Genomic DNA, 18,206 nt, shown 5'->3' with positions numbered 1-18,206 from the left:
AAGTCATACAAGATACTGAATATGGATCTCACAGCACTACTACTTAATTCACTGATGTTATGCAACATATTTTTGTATTTGAAGTAAATTATTTGTTCAATTTTCTGTAGGCGACAAGACTTTTGTCTTGCCAAAATCTGACCTTTCTGTGTTCATTAAATGATCAATCTTTCTTCAGTGAAGCAAATTTATTTTAGTATATTGAGCATAATTTGGGAGGGTTTTAGCTTTCATATGAGACATTTCTAAAACCAATCGATGAATTTAAAGTCAGGTTATAAGCTTTTGTTTCTACAAAATGGATAAGCGACAAGACTTTTGTCAGGGACTGTAGTTTTTAGCACATGACGGAAATATAGTGGACTATACAGACTTGAGAAGTTTCACTTGAACTTTTGAACAGCACTGCCTCATTATATATTGAACAGATCTCAGACAGAGCATTGGTTTCTTGCTTGCTCTGTTTCTGTAACGCTCCTGTCTTATGTTCATTTATTATTTGCGTTATATCTTGTTTGATTTAGTAAAGCTTGTACTATTTCTGCTTTCTGTCTAGTTTTCTTTCTTGTCTGTGTTTCAGATCAGGGTTTTCTAACTTAACGGCTGTACCTGCATCTTGTTTTACATCATCCGCTGTATAGCTTACTGCTTGCTTTCATCACCATATCCTTGTTGTTGTCACCTCTTTTTGTCCTGTTCCTTCCCAGTTGCCAGTTTTGTACCCACCTATGTAGCACATTCACTTCTTTTCTTTATCCTTTATCCTTATGATGAAACATTGATGGAAGGTTTACCTTTAAACTAGATAATGAACTGTATTTAATCCCTGACTGGTTGAGCACTGATACTCTACATCCAACCTGATTAGGTTTGATCATTTTTACCAAGATGGATGAAAGTAATGTCCAAAGCAAAGGTGTGCCAAGCATAACAGATTCCCCAAGAAGATAAGAGGCAGCAGCTGCTGTCAAATGTTCTTCAAATAGATTATAAATCAAGAGTCTGAACCCTTGTGTAAAATGAATAATTCAGTTTTCCTTTTGTCAAGACATTTCCAAAACACTCAAACTTGACTTTTGCTTTGCCACTGTAACATGTCTGGCATCACAGTGCTAAACTGAGATGGAGTTTTAGGTAAATAAATAACTATACAAATAACATAATACAGCCTGCCCACTGTTTCATGGCCAAGTGATCTGCAGAATACTGGATCAAACTAATGAATGCTTTGGGACACAACTGCTTCTTTGGTATATTTTTAGATTTATATAACCAACCAGAAATTGAGTGTGGACCCTATTTTCTGTCCCACTGGACTTAAAATCAAGAGATTCATTTAGCATAGAGCATGAATTATTGGTTGATAGTTCACAAAACTTATTCGGCTGGATTTTGTTTTCCATCCTGTAATGATGAGATCTTACTGTGTATTTGTAAGATAGAAAGAAAGAAAACATTTTAAGAATCAATACAGAAGCTTTTTAAGCTCTAGTAAAGAAAACAAGAGGCCTCAAGAATCAAGGGTATTGATATTTTTCTTTAAAGTAGTTGATCTCGCCATGTGAGGCTGAAATCCTGCGGCTTGGAATAAAAGATTTTTATGTCAAAGTTTTTTTTAAAATAATATTTTTCCTTTGGAAAAATCAGAAAAAGCTAAATACTATGGTGTCCGGGAGTTTATTGAAGCAGCATTAAAAATACCTGAGCAGTTTTTTTCTTCTCATACGTGCAGCCACGTTGCTGCTCAGAAATGACAGTTACCTTTAATTTAAAGGCAAACCAAGCACCTTCTGTGTTGTCGTCCCTTCAGGCTACATCGAGGAGGCGTGCATCATCCCCTGCCCATCAGACTGTAAACTCAGTGAATGGTCCAACTGGTCGCGTTGCAGCAAGTCCTGTGGAAGTGGGGTGAAAGTTCGCTCTAAATGGCTTCGAGAAAAACCTTACAACGGAGGCCGGCCATGCCCAAAACTGGACCACATCAACCAGGTAACATAAAAACTGTATCTTAGAATCTTTATGGACTGTGCTACTGTATGTTTGTTTTTATTGTAAGGATTATTCATTTTCAACACCACAGAGGAATTACTAATGAACAATAAAATCCACACAGCTTTCCTTTACCTCCAGCTCTTTATTGCTGCATTCACTCTTTGTTAAGCAGCAACGCTGCAAAAAGCAGCAGGTCCTATAAATGGATACCATCCAACATGTGATTCCTTATGGGTTTCTTAATTTGCAGAAATGAAGTGCTTTTCAGGCTTGTGAGTATCAGCAGTTTCAGATGAGCATGTATGGATCTATATCTTGCAGTATGCAACTGTTAGGTTCACACAAGTATTTATGCCACAGGCTTTTCTGATTATGTTCTCTCAAATGTATTAATCATAGGTTCAGCACTAGATGAGCAGTTGGCTTGTGTTTATTAATCCATCTGTTTCCTTTTAATCCACTGCAACACTTCCCGGATATGACTCATTGCTACAGGCTCAGGTAAGAGCCGCTTTCCTCAGCAGTTTGTCATGTATTCACAGATGTTAAGTGTCATTCATGCCAGTGGGTCAGTTACAGATAAGCATACATGGTCATGATATTCTCAGAGTCTGTAAACAAAGTCCAAAAGCATGCATGGGTTGCATTTATACATAGGTTTCTCAGAGACAGAGCTTCTTTGGGGCAGAAATAATCTTGTTGGCTGAGTTAAATCTCAGAGACCCGAGCCAGAGGATCACTGTGCATTAGACAAAGTTTAGCTGACAAACTTGCATGCCTAAGACCAAGCTTTTAACTTTTTTTTTTTTTTTTTTTTTTTTTTTTTTTTGCTCCTAATGATTGTAGTTTTTAGCCATGCCGTTTGAGATTTCTTCTTTTAGGAAATGTAAAACAGAAAGTCAGATCTGCTACATCTGATCATCTTATCTGTCCAGTTAAAAGTTGTTACTGTCCTCAGGTGTATGAGGTGGTGCCTTGTCAGAGTGACTGCAACCAGTATGTGTGGGTTGCTGAGCCCTGGAGTGTGTGGAAAGTCAGCAATGTGGATCTGAAGGAGAACTGCGGGGAGGGTGTCCAGACCAGAAAAGTCAGGTAATTATGAGTCTACATGTCACTTCTATATATATGTTTACATTCATTATATGCTTTACTATATGCATAAACTTTTGCACCCACATTTTGTTAGTGTTGAAATATTAACTAAAATAATATAAGCCATTTACCAAATACAGTTTTAATTATTTTCTTTTTTTTCTTCTTAATAAAGTTGTTTCCAACCACCCAACACGCCCTAAACACTCACACATCTTTCACATTAATTCTTCTTGTGCTTTTTTGTTCCCTTCCGGATTCTCTTCCTCTGGTTTGTTTCTTTCGCTGGTCGCATGCCAGCTATTCTGCTTAGCAATGTCACGATTTCCGTTGAAGATGGAAGAAACTGTCCGCTAGGGTTGAGGGGAAGCTGGAGCCTATCCCAGCAATTAGCCGTCAAGAGGCATAAAGGCATACAGTCAATGAGAAAAATGTTGACTATGAGCCTGAGATTATGATGGGAGTGAATTTACTCATCTCCTTTGCATATAGAGTCAGCAAATAGCTGAGAAAGTACTTCATAAACAGTGGAAATGGGTTATGTGCTGCTTTCTCTGTGATCTGCTCCGTATCACTGAGCACATCCTCATCAGCTCAGTAGTATGTCTTTCAAACTCGATTTTCCTCATAGAATTTTAATAGACCCCCTCACTCAAAAAAAAAGTGTTAGATTGAAGATCTGTTATTTTATAAAGTGGTAGCATGTTTTGGCTTTTTCTGGAGATGTGTCCAGTTTCATTCAGTTACGCTGCACTGTGTTGCAGTAGGACCTAAAGGGTTAATATTCAATAAATTATAAAATAAACTACAAAAACTAAATGTTTTTAACATAACAATACTTGTGGGGTTTAAACTGGTCAGATTTTAGTAGAGGTGGGTGGGAGGGGGTTATTTTTTAGATGCATTGCGATGAAGACATGGACGATTCTGAATCAATGTACAAATGTTTAAAAAGTTAATTCTTTAACTGTTAATAACGCAATGATCAGGAAGAGAAAAAGGCGGTACTTAAAACTGCAGGAATGCAACTCCCAGATGGTCTGTAGTGTCTGCATAACAAAGACAATGCTTGAGTGGGAAATCCGACCGGCACCGCTCTGCATTAAAAGCCAGCCTGTGGAAGTACTTCAGCTTCTTTGTTTGCTCGGAAAGTCTGGTTCGTTTAAAGAAGGTGTGAATGCCCAAACGAACTCTGACACGGATCAAAGACGTGAACTCTGGTCCGTCTATAAACAGAGGTGTCTGTCAGCTTCAAGTGGACTAAATACAGTAAATGGACTACAACCAAAACAAACACTCATGATGACAGGCAGCTCTGGCTGGGAGAAATGTCTCATGAACAGATGTGGTAGAACACAGTAAAACTTCTGATAAACACATAATCAGCCCAAGTTTCTAGGATCTGATGCAGCTCCATGTTTTGCTCTGATGTGGTGGAAACAGAAGTTGTCCCACATTAACCAATAGATGAAGGAATTTTGTTTGTTGTTTGTCATGACAAATATGTGTCCACTAAGAAAGTAATAGTATCAGCAGAAAATGTATCCAAAAATATGCAACAATAATAATTTTCTAAGCACATCACGGCCATGTGAATCATAATCGAATCAAATTATGATGTGCCTGAAGGTTCCCATCCCTCACCTTCCCTCTCTGCTGTGCTTCAGCTCAGCCTCTGAAGCCTCTCTCTGTAGAGACAGCTGTAATGTATGCGTTGGCAAGAAACCATAGCAACTGTAGAAGTGAGAGTGATTGACAAAAAGCTATTTTTACAGATATCCTGTGATAACTGAAGTTTGGGGATTTATATTCTCTCTCCTGAAAGCCATTTAGAACTGATTAGTCATCTCTGGTCATATCATACACTGCTCACCATTCTGTAAAGGCTCTGATGAAATTTCAGGGAAATAAAATAGCATTTAATTGGATTCAAGGTTAGTATATGCTTCGTAGTGCAGAATAAGAGTCTAAAAATGTCTGCAAAAATAGGGTCTTGTATATAAGTCTGCCAAAATGACTTATATACAAGTATAAAGATGACCCATTGTGCCAAACAGAGCATAAACCAACTTTAAAACATCACATTTAAGCTCCTGCCAACTTTAACAAAAGATCAATACATTTTAAAAATCACTTTATAATTTTAAATACAATCTGTTTAAAGTTAATTATTGGAAGTGAAAATAAAGCTGCAACCAGATCTGACCTCATTTTAAATAAAAGCTCAAATAACACATTGTTGGCCAGGTACTCAATGTTCTTGCTAATGCTCTAATCTGCTATAACACAATGTCTGACTCTTCATTTTTCCCTTTGGAATGCAGCACCCTAATAACTAAAATAGATCAAACTCATCTAATTTCTTTTTACATAATCCCACAGGTGCATGCTCAATACTGTAGATGGTCCATCTGAGTCTGTGGAGGACTATCTGTGCGACCCAGAGGAGATGCCCCTGGGGGCCAGGGAAAGTCGGCTGCCCTGCCCGGAGGACTGCGTGCTCAGCGACTGGGGCGGCTGGAGCCGCTGCAGCCTGGTAAGAGCTGAACCCAGAACAGAAAGCAGCAGCTCAGCTGCCTCGTACAGAGCAGCTAAGGCAAAGTCAGACTTCTGTGAAGCCTACTGAGATTTGTCTTGATATCTTTATTTTGTCACAAATATTTTCCCCGAGGCTCAGGAAATTCAAAGCTTAGCTGCCTGGTATTATTGTGAGCAGCTCGTGAAGCTTTGTCAACAGGTCATTTCTTGTCCACCATGGAGGAATAAAGAAAATATATGAACTGAGGAGCAGCAGAAAATGGTTTATACATCACCTATATTACACTGTGTGCACTGTGCATTCAGCAGGGAAGGAAGATGATTTATGATAAAGGTTCAGAACTTAGGAGCAGGTTTTCTACTTGTATTTAATGACATGCACACCTGCATATTTAAGCTAGAAATATGGTGTACAGTTTATGAACATCATCTGGCAGGCAGCCACAATGAAAGAAACTAGTTGTATTATATTAACATGTCTCATATATATACACTACTCACAAAAAGCTGGAGATATTGAGCTTCTTGTATGATGTCCTCTAGAATGAACCTATAAACTAATCCACTATAGCTTTTACAGGTGAACTTAATTTGACTTTCTCTAAACTTTTACTGCATGTGTACATGTTGATTAAACACAAATACATCCAAAAGAGGCGTCCATGAATCGAACTTTTTTTTTTAAACTAATGATCGCTTAAAATTACAGGCTACAGTGTAAAAGCAGTCTTTGCCCATCTTTTTGCAAAATCTTGTAGCCTGTGTCAGAACATCCTTTCCAGCTCCACCAGTCCTGACACCTCACACTTCCAGTAAAAAGCTGCTTTAGCTGTTCTGGTTTCACCCACTGTTCTCCAAGCAGCTCCCTGGCCATTGTTAATCACATCCCATTCTCTCCCAAAGTGCTCAACGCAACAACTACCCGCAATTTCAGTCTCAACATGGAGTCTGCAGTGGCACCAGCGGGGCCTCCCAGATGTTTTATTCATTGTGCCAGCAATGAAGCCATTCAAAAGGCTGTCATATCCTCCTCCAACTCTCTTCTCTGCAAGCCGCAAGAATCTGATGGTTCACCAATCCAGCAGAATATCTGTTTCAGCCCTCCTGTCATTTCTTCCTGGAAAAATCCAATTCAAAATTTTGGAAAGGAGTTGGTGATGAATGCTACTTTGTTTCCTGTTTAGATATTTCCACAAGGAAAAGAAAGAAGCATGGAATAGTTTCTGAAATAAATGAGAAAACGTTGTCACCACATTTAATGTTTTCTACAGCTCAGTTCCAGGTCAGGGATATGACTGAATTTAGCTTTTATCACTCTCTGCAATATGGATTGCTTCATCGTTTATTCATTCTCAACATTTTTTATATATATATTTTTTAACGAGAAGTCTCTGTTCCAGCCCTGCACCAGAACTAAAAATCGAGAGCGGACTGCGTACCCTCTTCGATCCCCCAGTGTAGGAAGAGAGTGTCCAGAGACAACCGACAAAGAACCCTGCAGTCTGAATCTCAACTGCTTCAACTACTTCTACAACATCACAGGTATCCAAAAATATGGAAAAGTCTTTTTTATGTGGAAGTGGAAGCCCTGCTGGCGCTTTTTACTAGAGAGCTTTGGTTTTTAAGGCAGCCGACATGCAACATTGGCAGCAGTTCTTCAAATATAAGCTTTAAAACTGAGAAAACCACTGCAAGCACAGCCTGCATCTCAGAACAATGTCCTCACTTTCAACACATGCACAATAAATAAATAACTCATCCTTTTTTTATTTTCACCTGCCATTACACTTCTTCAGATGAGGTAATTGCAGACTTTGCAAGTTTTTATCAGAGCTTATGTAATGATAATGTGATGTTAATGGAACACAGCTGATCTATGTAAAGCTGCTGTCTGATAGCTTGCTTAAACAGATTTGTATGTCAGTTGTTTATCACTAGCTCCATATTTCACTGTGGCCACAAATTATGTTTGTCTTGTACAAGCATTAAAGCCCGGTCAATGCCAAGTTCAAGTAAGACATTTGGCTGCTTGCCACTGTGGTTAGATGCTTTCCTCAGGGTTGATTGCTAAGAACAGGGAAAAAACATTTTATTTACTTAAAATAACAAGATTTCCAAACGCGATTTCAGCTGGCAGCCATCCCATTTGCAGGAGATTACACCTCCGTATCAACTTATGCAAAGGTTGCCTTTTATATTCCTGTCTTGAAACTATGAGTAAACTCTTTCCAACACCTGAACAAAATGAGAGACTTTCACTGCTCTGGATTTCATCAGAATAAGTTATGATGCATTTTTATTGCAGTGGCTTCCATTTTTGCTGCACAAGGATACATGACATAATCACTACTGCTGGATCACTACAGTGGCACGCAGGTGTCCTGCTGTATATTTACTGTACAGCATAAAAAGGTTATTATTGTGCAAAACACCCTTTTCCATTGCTGATGCAGAAAACATCCAAACCACTCCACCCTTCTCTTTTTCTCTCCTTTTCCTTGCTGCCGCTTTCTTTGTCTTATATTGTCACTCTTTCTTGTTGCACGCTTCTTATTTTCAGTCCCCAGAGTGGCACAAAGCTACTTGACACAATTCCCCAAGTTGCAAATGAGCTCTGCAGCTAAAAACAGCCACTCATCTTTGTTAGCAGATGGCATGCTTTATAAGTGATACCTCAACCTTCCTGTATTTGCAGGGTGCTTTTTTGTTGCCCTAGGTCTGGGATAAAATGCTGTCTTTTCTCATCACCGAAATCATTTTTGGAAGGGAGCAAAGTTCAGACTTGTAAGGCTTAGAATCTGTCTGCTGATGTTTATCTGGAAAAACCCTGACCAGACTTCCAAACCATTCAAAGCTGATAAAAAAGGATAGCGATGACAGCCAGATTTGTTGGACTTAACTGAGATTCTGGATGCTTTCATTGATCTCTGTGATGAAAAATCCACCTTCAAGCGAACAAGAAAATATCTGTTGATGATTTTAAGGTAGGAGACAAAGTTAACAGTGGAAGAGATGTACTGAAGTCAAACTGGGAGTTTGGCATATACAAGGCACACTCACCAGCCTGCTGAGTCATCGGGCAGCTATAAGCGGTTACTTTGTATGCATGTCATGTATATCCAACTTAATATTCCTAGATACAGTGCCCTGATAGTGCAAGGATTTTGTGAGTGTCAGCAGTGTTGCAGGTAATTATTTTTGATGGTGTTGTGCTGTCTTTATATGCAGTATCAAAAAGAAAAAAAAAAAAGTAAAAAGCATTATTTAAAAAAAAAATGCTGCTCTTAAAGAAATCTGATGCAGCATGGTTATTTGAATCTGTTCACATTTAAAAAAAGCAAAGCCACAGTGTGGTTGTTTATCAGTCTTCAGGATTTCTACAGTGTGAAGGGTACATGAGGTGTGACTTCTCGACACCTCTGAACAACATTCCTTCTGTTCCGACCTACTGCGTCATTCTGTTTCAACTGAAATCATGAGATGCAGGTTTCTTTGCATTGACAAGCCATTTTTCTCATGACAGACATTAACATGGGTATTCTTTTCACTGTTATTTAGCAAAAATTGCTTTGAAGTAATCTATTTCCTGAGGTCTGGAAGACTTGAACAGGCTTTGTCAGGTTGTCACTGCAGATGCTCTCAAATGCTGCTTGTTTTTGGGTCTTACTTCAGTTTTGTTTTTATTAAGGCTTAATTAGGTTGTGGTCCAACTGAAGATGCTCCATTTCCTTGCCTTAAAGGGAACTTATGAAATAAAAAAACACATTTCCTCTGCCTCAGATCATAAATTAAGATGTCTAAAGTCGATGTCAACTCAAAAACTCTTAGTTTTAGCCCCCTAGGTTTGCAAGTAACAAAGTGCACTGTTCAGATTTGCAGTGTCACATTTTCAGCTAAATCCAGTCTTCTCATCTTTATCTTTGTTATACAAGCAACAGTCCTTAATGTTATCCTCTAAAAACTTAAATACAGAGAGATGGAGCTTAGTGATGCACAGTGTTTATGGAGGCAATTTGTGGCAGAAATTACTTATATTAGTTTTGACTGGAGTATAAACCTGTCATCTGGCTGTTACACTCTGTAGTGTGATGCTTTAACAGCCTGGACCAGTTCAGCATGACTCATGATGCTAATGTGCCTGAAAGATGGATCAGTCCCAACCCTCTGTGATAAAACTGCAGATGAGGAGAAATGTAAGTATTCGGGTATAATACTGCCAGTCAAGCATTTCTTTTATGACATTGGTGGGTGTAAGTCTGAGCTGGGATTGCTGTTCATGCTAATATGAGCCCTCAGGTTATGTACTGTATGCTCTGGCATACCCTGCTGTATTTAAAAGAGTTAAGCCCAGCATAAGAGAGGAAAAGTGTGGAGTGGATTACAACCTAAAACAGGTCATTGTGAACAGAGGTGTAAATTCAAGGTGGTTGTAGGAGCTGTTGTACTGTGTCTCTGTGCTGTTTTAATCAAAGCCAGTCACAGAAGTGTCATTAACACTTCAGGAAGTTTTGTCAACTTATAAAAAATTACCAGAACATGTCTTCTTTCAGACGATTCTGGGATTAAAAGATGTTCCTCTTTTACATTGATCAGAACAAAACGTTGTTCCAATCTGGCTCATATTGAGCAAGAACACCACCAACAAGAGAAAGACATTTTCTTGTTCATGATCAAACCTCTTCTGGTCTCTGCTGTGTCATATCATCCAATTTCTTTCTTATTTAAGCAAGACGGCCTCTTCTGTTATCATTAGACAGCTCTAATCAGACTGAAAACAGTTGTTTCAGCAATCATAGCCTTAGCCATGGAGGAACTGTTAGCATTAATTTATTTCCTCATGTCAGGGATAGATATCTTACATAATTTGGAAGGTGTACTTGAATTTATCAGCCCTTGCTATTAATTTGCCCTAAAATAAGGCTCGCTGGCAAGTTTGATTTTGGTTAATTTTTTTGTCTCATAATTATAGCTATATGAAATAGGTGAGAAACAGATGAAGGTATGGCTTCAGAGCATCACTGAGCTTGTGATAGTGCAGCTTGGAGTCCAGAAACTGCAGGAAAGTCCTCCTAAGCTCTTGCTTTTCATTACTGTATTTATCTTGGTTCAACCAGTTGTTGCCAAATTTCTCATGGGTGGGACATAACAAATAAATATGTATTTTACTCAGTTTCTCTTCCAGCCTACACATGTTATAAACCACAGGAAAGTTAAGATTCTTGAGATTTAAATGATGTATACCATTTCAGGCTACAACTATAACTGTAGATTCATTAAATGCTTATTTCTGACCAGTCGCTAATGCAATTTATCTTTGAATGCATACTGTACTCTAATAGCAGATCATACATTGCAACAACATCAGTCCTGTTACATCAGTAAAGGTCCAGTAAAAAAATTTGTCCACAGCAAGTGCGAACCACAACTAGTTTTTTATCCATTAAAAAAAAAAAAAAAAAAACTATTTTAGGTGAAAATTAAAGAATTTTAAGGAGTTAAATCTTATTTGAATGGCAAGTTTTTAAATCACTCCATTAGGAATTTCTCATCTTCTACTGCCTCAATATTGTATGGTGCACAAGGGTCCATTTTAGGTCCCACCTTGTTTTCATTAAACTTGCTGCCTCTGGGGTCAACTTTAAGGAAGTACAATGAATCCTTTCATTTTTATGCAGATGACATCCAAATTTACATCCACTACAGCCTCTGTTTAACTGTCTAAGAGAAGGAAAAGACTTGTCAACAGAATTTTTTAGCCTAAATGAAAACAAAAACAAAGTTACTGTATTTGGCCATTGTTCCTCTTTGGATCATGCGCTTAACCGCTACACTTGGCCCGCTCGCCTCTCACTGTCACCACAGAAGGAAGTGGGTTCAGTTGTCAAGTCAAGTTTTTATCAGTTAAAATATATTGCGGAAGCTAAATCCCATCTTCCTGTTAAAGACCTGGAAAACCTTCTCCATTACCTGGAGGCTGAACTACTGTAATTTTTTTCACTTAGGTTTTGAGCATTTATCTCTGCATCGCCTGCACTTAATCCAGAATGCTGCTGCACGTCTTTTAACAGATCACAGAAGACATGACATTTTTAAAGTATTTCTGTGAGTTACAGGTCACAGAAATCTGCTAAAGCTTCCGTTTTAGCAGCTCTACACTGGCTATCTGTCTGTTTGGCATTGATTTTAAGATTATTTAATTTATCTTAAAAGTTTTAAATGGTATGGCACAGAGTTTTTTATACAATATGCTCCATTTTTATAAAACAAAAAGATCACTGAGATAATCAAGCCAGAATGTTTTAGTTAAACCAGGGTCACGTTTAAAGCAGAAGCTTCTAGCAGCCCTTGACTCTGGAATGACCTGCCACACAGTATTCAATCTTGCTTGAAAACACACTTTTTTTTTTTTTTAACCTTGGCTTTGAATTCGAGTTCAGTTTGTGTGCCTTTAGGTTGTCATGTTTTTGTGTTTTTTATTGTGGTGTCTCTTTGTTTTCACATGTTTTAGTCATTTTACTGTCCTTGTCCTTGTATTGTCTAAATTTTTTTTGTTTGGCCTTGTCTTTTTGCATCAATTTGTGAAGCACTTTGGTCAACCTTGTTATATTACATGTGTTATAAAAACTTTGACATTGATATAATGTTTTGTGTTATCTATCTGCACTCTGAAGCATTGTGTTGAAGGTTGTCCTGGATTTGGTTGATTCTGAGAGAGAAATGTAGCTGTACACACCATAGAATCCATCTTGTAATGCCTATCAGCAGTTGTGTCATGAACCCCAATGTCTCATGATTTCAGTCCTTTCTTGTCTTTAAAATAGTCCCATATTTTTTTTACAAGTTCATCACATTTAATCTGTACAGAACCAAATACCAAAACTCTACAGTTTTTCATGTTTTCAAGCAAAGTCAAATCTGTTTTTACTGTAGCTGAGGATTTCGTGTAAAAAAGAACATCTTCATTTTTACATTCATGAGGGCATTTCTTGATTGTAAACCACTGCAATTATATGCCTGCTGCCTCCTAGCTGGATGCTGTTAAACCACTATGTAAAAGGAAAAAAAAGAAAGAAAAAAGCTGCAGTAATTGCATAACAGTCAATGCAATATTTTCATAAAACTACTTGAATTAAAGCTTAACATTTATACTTCAGTCACAGCTTGATTGCTCCATTTAAATTCCATTGTTGTGGTGTACAAAGGGAAAGATGTGTGAAAATTGTGACTAGCTGGATTATGACTCCTTTACCTGCAACTCTTGTTGCTCTCAGGCTGGTAAAATCCATAGCAACAGCTGACTGAATGCTAATAAATCTTCTGTATGGTAAAGCTGAGTCATTGATGCTGTAAAATGCATAGTGTTTACAACAAAACAGTTATACATTTTTCTAACCCTTGCAGCTGTATATAAGAATAATTAGAGCTGAAATGGATGAATATTTCTGTAGAAGCAATAGATCAAATAATGTAAACGTACAGGACATCTTATGTACGTAAGATATTTTTTTTCACACTGGGACTCAGTGACAGACACAAAAAACAACCGTAACAAAGACAAAGCAGACTGTTGTCAGTGTATTTGCTAAGACAAATGTATCTTGAAAGGGTCATGGCATGGTTTTCCTTGTTTTCTGGCTTATCTGTAGTGTTGAAACAATGAATTATCACCATGAAAATTCCAAAGCTCAAAGAAGGACATGGTTATTATAAACGTTTTTTAATTAAAAAAAAAATAAAAAAAAATTAATACATTTATCAAGTGGTCTCCAACTCTTAATTGTGAGAATTACTATCACGTACATGTTATCCAACACGCAACCATTTTAAAAGTGTGAATGTTGGCACTGCAAGGGACGACCGCTGACTATTACAGGGTGTGACTCTATGGTTATTTAGCATGTGCTGTGAAGATAGATGAAACAAGCCAAAGCCACGAAAAGATGTAATTCACTCTTCGTGACTGGAAATGAACCATGTCCTGGATGAAAGCAGTCATGTGTTCGGCTCCATCTGGTATCAGAAACACTATATTTTTGTCCCTGTGCTGTAAAGAACGATCTCCTATAGGAAGGGTCTTCAGTCTTCAGATATGAGCACTGTGTCAGTGATTGGATGTTTTTAATTCCAGATGATGTACATCCACCATCATCTGGAGCATTGTTAGCTTATGACTGTGAATGGGGACATGTTCACAACATGTTGATACACTTATTGACTGGGTACAGAAACCATCCATTTGATGCTTCTACACTTCTCAGAAATACCAAGCAAACATATTTTGCATTTACCAACCCCTACACACACAGAAGCCATTAGCAATTTAGCTTCAAGTAAGAAATGTGTGGGCACTATTACCATTTTGAATTGATTTTGGGGTGACTCAACTGGCATTTTACTACAATTCGCACATCTGCACCTATCAACATGGGAATATACAGAAAAAAGTAACTAAAAGAAGGCATAATCAATGAAGTTGCATGATTGCAGATAATGAGCATTTTTCACAAACATCCTGCTGTAATCTTTCTTGTGGTGGCTTGTTGTGCTGTTCATTATATTTCAGATCTGATACTCTGAAGCAGAGTGTGAAAAGTATTCTGTTTGTTTACAAGCTGCAGTAACTTTCTACGAGTAGTGTGCGTTTTTTTACTATCAAATAAATCCAAACTTTTACTGTTCAGAGGAAACTACTACACATTGTTTTGTATGGGATTCACAGTGTTGCAGGTTCTTTTCAGCTTCACACCCATGGGGCCCCTGCAGTGCAAATTGTTTTTGTTGGAACTTTATTTCTTTTTTTTATTTTTAACATGAACAGCCAGAAGAAGTCTGAATGTGCTTTGTTTCTCCTTAGACTGGAGCACTTGTCAGCTGAGTCCCAACGCTGTGTGTGGGAGTGGCATCAAGACCCGGATGCTCGACTGTGTTCGAAGCGACGGCAAATCTGTTGATATAAAATTCTGCGAGGAGGTGAGACCTGGAGGAATTCATCAAGCGTAGCTCCTCTTTTTGTTTCTTGAGCATTTTCTTTGACACACAAATTTCTCTTGATGACTTAATTACATTGCTCATTACAATATTTTATCATAGCCATCCTGGGTGGGATAGGCTCGCAGCAACATGAAATATTCACAACAATTCCCATGCAGAGAAAGTTGTTTTTGCTTCAGGGTTAGCATTATCTTCATTCATAATGTGTCTCAGCTTTCTGTAATTGTAGCTGACAGGCTGTGGCAGAGTCACCCCCACAGCTCTTTAACACTTGGCCCTCTTCATCATCTGGCTCATTTGCAAAAATGCATAGTGTCATAAAGCCTTTCGCAGCTTTGATATTTCAACTCTGCTGGTCTCATGCTGCCCACCTGTCTGCCCTTTGCCAGAGCAAAGACTTCAGGGAAGTTGAGCTGCTCCGTGGAATATTAGATTGCGTTTAGCACCGATCGCCTGCCATATTTGATGATGAGTCATGAAATATCTTCTTCAATTTGAACCTGTGCTGTAGATGGATTTGGAGAAGAAGTGGCAGATGAACGCCTCCTGTGTGGTCGAGTGTCCCGTCAACTGTCAGCTGTCGGAGTGGTCGGCGTGGTCAGAGTGTTCCCAGACGTGTGGACTAGAGGGTAGGTTCACAGTTGAAGTCATGAATTATGTTCAGCAAACAAACAGTTAACAACAGGAAGATGTGTGACCGTTTAATATATTTGATTATAATCTGGTAGATTAGTGAAGTTGTGCCAGTTGTAGTGATCTGTTCTGCCAAACATTGCTCTGATCTGTCAACAAAGACACAGCCAGCAGCCCAGAGCAAAATTAGAATGAGGTTACAAACAAGCAGACCTGTTGTTAATCAGAAATGGTTCATTTATCAGCATTAGAAGCTGAGGTTGTCATGGTAACCCTGCTTAAGCTGTCAGAAATAACTAAACTGGCCTGTTAAACTCAGATTAAAAATAGACAGTTGATCTGGTTTAATTATGTATTTTTGTTTATCTGTTTATATAACCTTTATTAAACCAGTAAGAGCCTTACTGAGATTAATATCTCTTTTACCAAGAATGTCCTGGCCTAAACAGCAGCAGCACAGATAAAAATTTTACAAACACAGCACACATCCAAACTGGCTAAGATTTTAAAAAAAAATCCCAGAATCAAGTAGGCCAGATGTAACTGCTTTCATTAGATAAACAACTCACTCTCAGATAACTATGACACTTTTATTTGTTCATAAAAATCCTTTTATCATCAGGCCCTTCTGTTTATTTCTCACACATCAAACCTTTAGCTTTTTACCAGATAACTTTATATAACTTAATGTCCATATGGATTAATAGCTGGTCTACTTAGGACTTCTATGTGGAGCTAAATTAGGACGCCTGCTCTCAAATAAAAAAACAATGCTCTTGTTTTTTTATTTGAGAGCAGGCGTCCTTGTTTTCATGCTTAAATATTGTACTGCTCTCCCTCAAAACTCTGATTACAGCTCCAAAAGTCCTTGTTGTATGCAAATATGCTGCGCTTCAATTCAAAACTCTGCTCCAGTCATCAGTCATTATCTTTACCGCTTTGTCCCAAAAGGGTCACTGGTAAGCTGGAGCCTAACCCAGTATGTTAGCAGGTGAGAGGCAGGGTACAACCTGATCAGGTCACCAGTCCATCGCAGGGACTACACAGAGAGACAAACAACAATTCACTCTCACACTTACTCCTAGGGATAATGCAGAGTGATCAATTAACCTACCATGCGTGGCTTTGGACGGCAGGAGGAAGCCAGAGTACCCCAGAGAATCCACACATACATGGGAAGAACATGCAAACTCCACACAGAAAACCTCTCCCCCAGCCAAGGCACGAACCAACGACCTTCTTGCTATGAGGCCGTGGTGATAACCACCACACCACCGTGCAGAACTCTGCTCCTTCTCCACAAATTTCATGTTGCACATGCAGATGTTCAGAGCTCTTCCTCTTGCACTCAGACCCCTTCTATGAGAAGATTGTGTTAGAATTCATTCAGGCAATTAGAATTGATGCTAACTGTTAAATTCCTCACTCCCTCCTAGAGTATGTATTTCACTTCACACACTGCAATCCAGTAGATGGCTAGTAAACCGGTTTCTGTTACTGCAGTGATAAGTGCAGGCTTATCATTGATAACTGATCCAGCCTAAATTAGGTAAATGTTTTTGCAAACAAAAATAATTTAATTAATTTAATTAAATGATAGCTTTTTTCATAAATTTCTATCCATTTAATTTTGCTGCTCAGGTATAAAATCTTTATTTGGGCCCAAATATTTTTTACAACACACACAAAAAAACTTTTTCCTGTGGAGATCATAAATAAAAACATCAGGCAGAATTTTTGGGTAAGTATTCATGCATCATACATAAATGATATTCATTTTGGTTACACTTAGAATCAAGTACAATAAAGTCAGCTTCACGATGTTTAGTAGTTTGAACTAAACTCAAGTAAAAACCTGCAGTCATTAAGACATTTGTTCCAAGAACATCTCATATTGCTAACGCTCGGTGCAAAATCATGCACGCTCAGCAAATCATTCTCGATGACTACAACAGTCTCAATCAAACACTTCCTGCTCCTGCTGGAGGAATTAGTCCTTTAAAAAGGCTAAACAGAGGAAGTGTTTATTTAAGAAAAAGGTGTTATGTTACAGAGACCAGCAGAAATCTGTCCTCCTGCTGCATGGTGGCTGTTCCGGAGGTTCACACATTTGATTATGTACTATTACATCTTCCTCTTCCTCGGGGCTGCAAGATCGCTTTGAAGAACAGGAAACTGCTAAAGTTGTTAAATTGCAAAGAATAAGATAAAAGTTTAACAAAGGCATAAAAAGCAGGAAGGGACTTTTTTTGATGTTTTTTTGTGTGTAAGTGTGTGTGGGAGGTTCTCTTGCTGGAATATGAGGTTTAAGAGTTTGTGTGTGGGAAGGCTGTTGTGTTTCATATGTTGAAAGGTGTTGTAGGTTGACAAAAGTGCATACTGAGGTGAATAGATTACTGGATCGCATGAAAATGAAAGTGGAATATGCACAAATGGAGGGATCTGAGATATAAGAGTGGGTGGTTTGAAGAAGGTAAACAGGAGGGTTGGATTTTAAAATGTGTGTGTGAAGGGCTTCTGTGTAATTTTTACACCTAATTCATAGCTTCAATTCTGCACTTAGATCAAATGGTCTGTAATGCATTTGATTTATTCAAATAGGGTTTTGTGATTGATGTGGAATTAAAGGCATTTTCCTCAAGCTGACCAAAGGGTAGACAGCAGAGCAAAAGGGCCAGCTGTTTAGAAAACCCTGCTCTGTTAAGTGAAGTGCTGTTGTGCACAGTAAGATTAATTTTGCATTCAAAATAAACACATACACATGCATTTAATATGAGTTGTTTACAGTGGGAAAGGATGACTGCTGTGCAGTAAACCACAGTGGTCGCTGCATGTGCAAAAACTGTTTGCATTTCATTTAAAGTATAGAAGAAAACCTCCTTGAACTATATATACTTTAAATATTTTTGGAATATGACACAAAGCAACAAAAATATGTAGTTTAAAAACACATTAATACC

General features: G+C 38.2%; 1 protein-coding gene across 7 annotated transcripts in view; it reads left to right on the top strand.

Moving 5' to 3' along the window:
• LOC121642399 (thrombospondin type-1 domain-containing protein 7A) overlaps positions 1–18,206 on the top strand; it is a 212,574-nt gene that overhangs the window by 158,799 nt on the left and 35,569 nt on the right. For all 7 annotated transcript variants that reach the window (XM_041989126.1, XM_041989125.1, XM_041989127.1 and 4 more), the window contains 6 exons: positions 1,811–1,990; positions 2,946–3,084; positions 5,467–5,620; positions 7,023–7,164; positions 14,477–14,592; positions 15,125–15,242. In XM_041989126.1, coding sequence (XP_041845060.1) covers positions 1,811–1,990; positions 2,946–3,084; positions 5,467–5,620; positions 7,023–7,164; positions 14,477–14,592; positions 15,125–15,242 — 849 coding nt within the window. The remainder of the gene's footprint in view (positions 1–1,810; positions 1,991–2,945; positions 3,085–5,466; positions 5,621–7,022; positions 7,165–14,476; positions 14,593–15,124; positions 15,243–18,206) is intronic.

The sequence above is a fragment of the Melanotaenia boesemani genome, chromosome 6, assembly GCF_017639745.1.
Source record: "Melanotaenia boesemani isolate fMelBoe1 chromosome 6, fMelBoe1.pri, whole genome shotgun sequence".
Lineage (NCBI taxonomy): Eukaryota > Metazoa > Chordata > Actinopteri > Atheriniformes > Melanotaeniidae > Melanotaenia > Melanotaenia boesemani.
The sequence above is the reverse complement of the archived record's forward strand: the minus strand, read 5'-3'. Positions and strand labels throughout refer to the sequence as shown.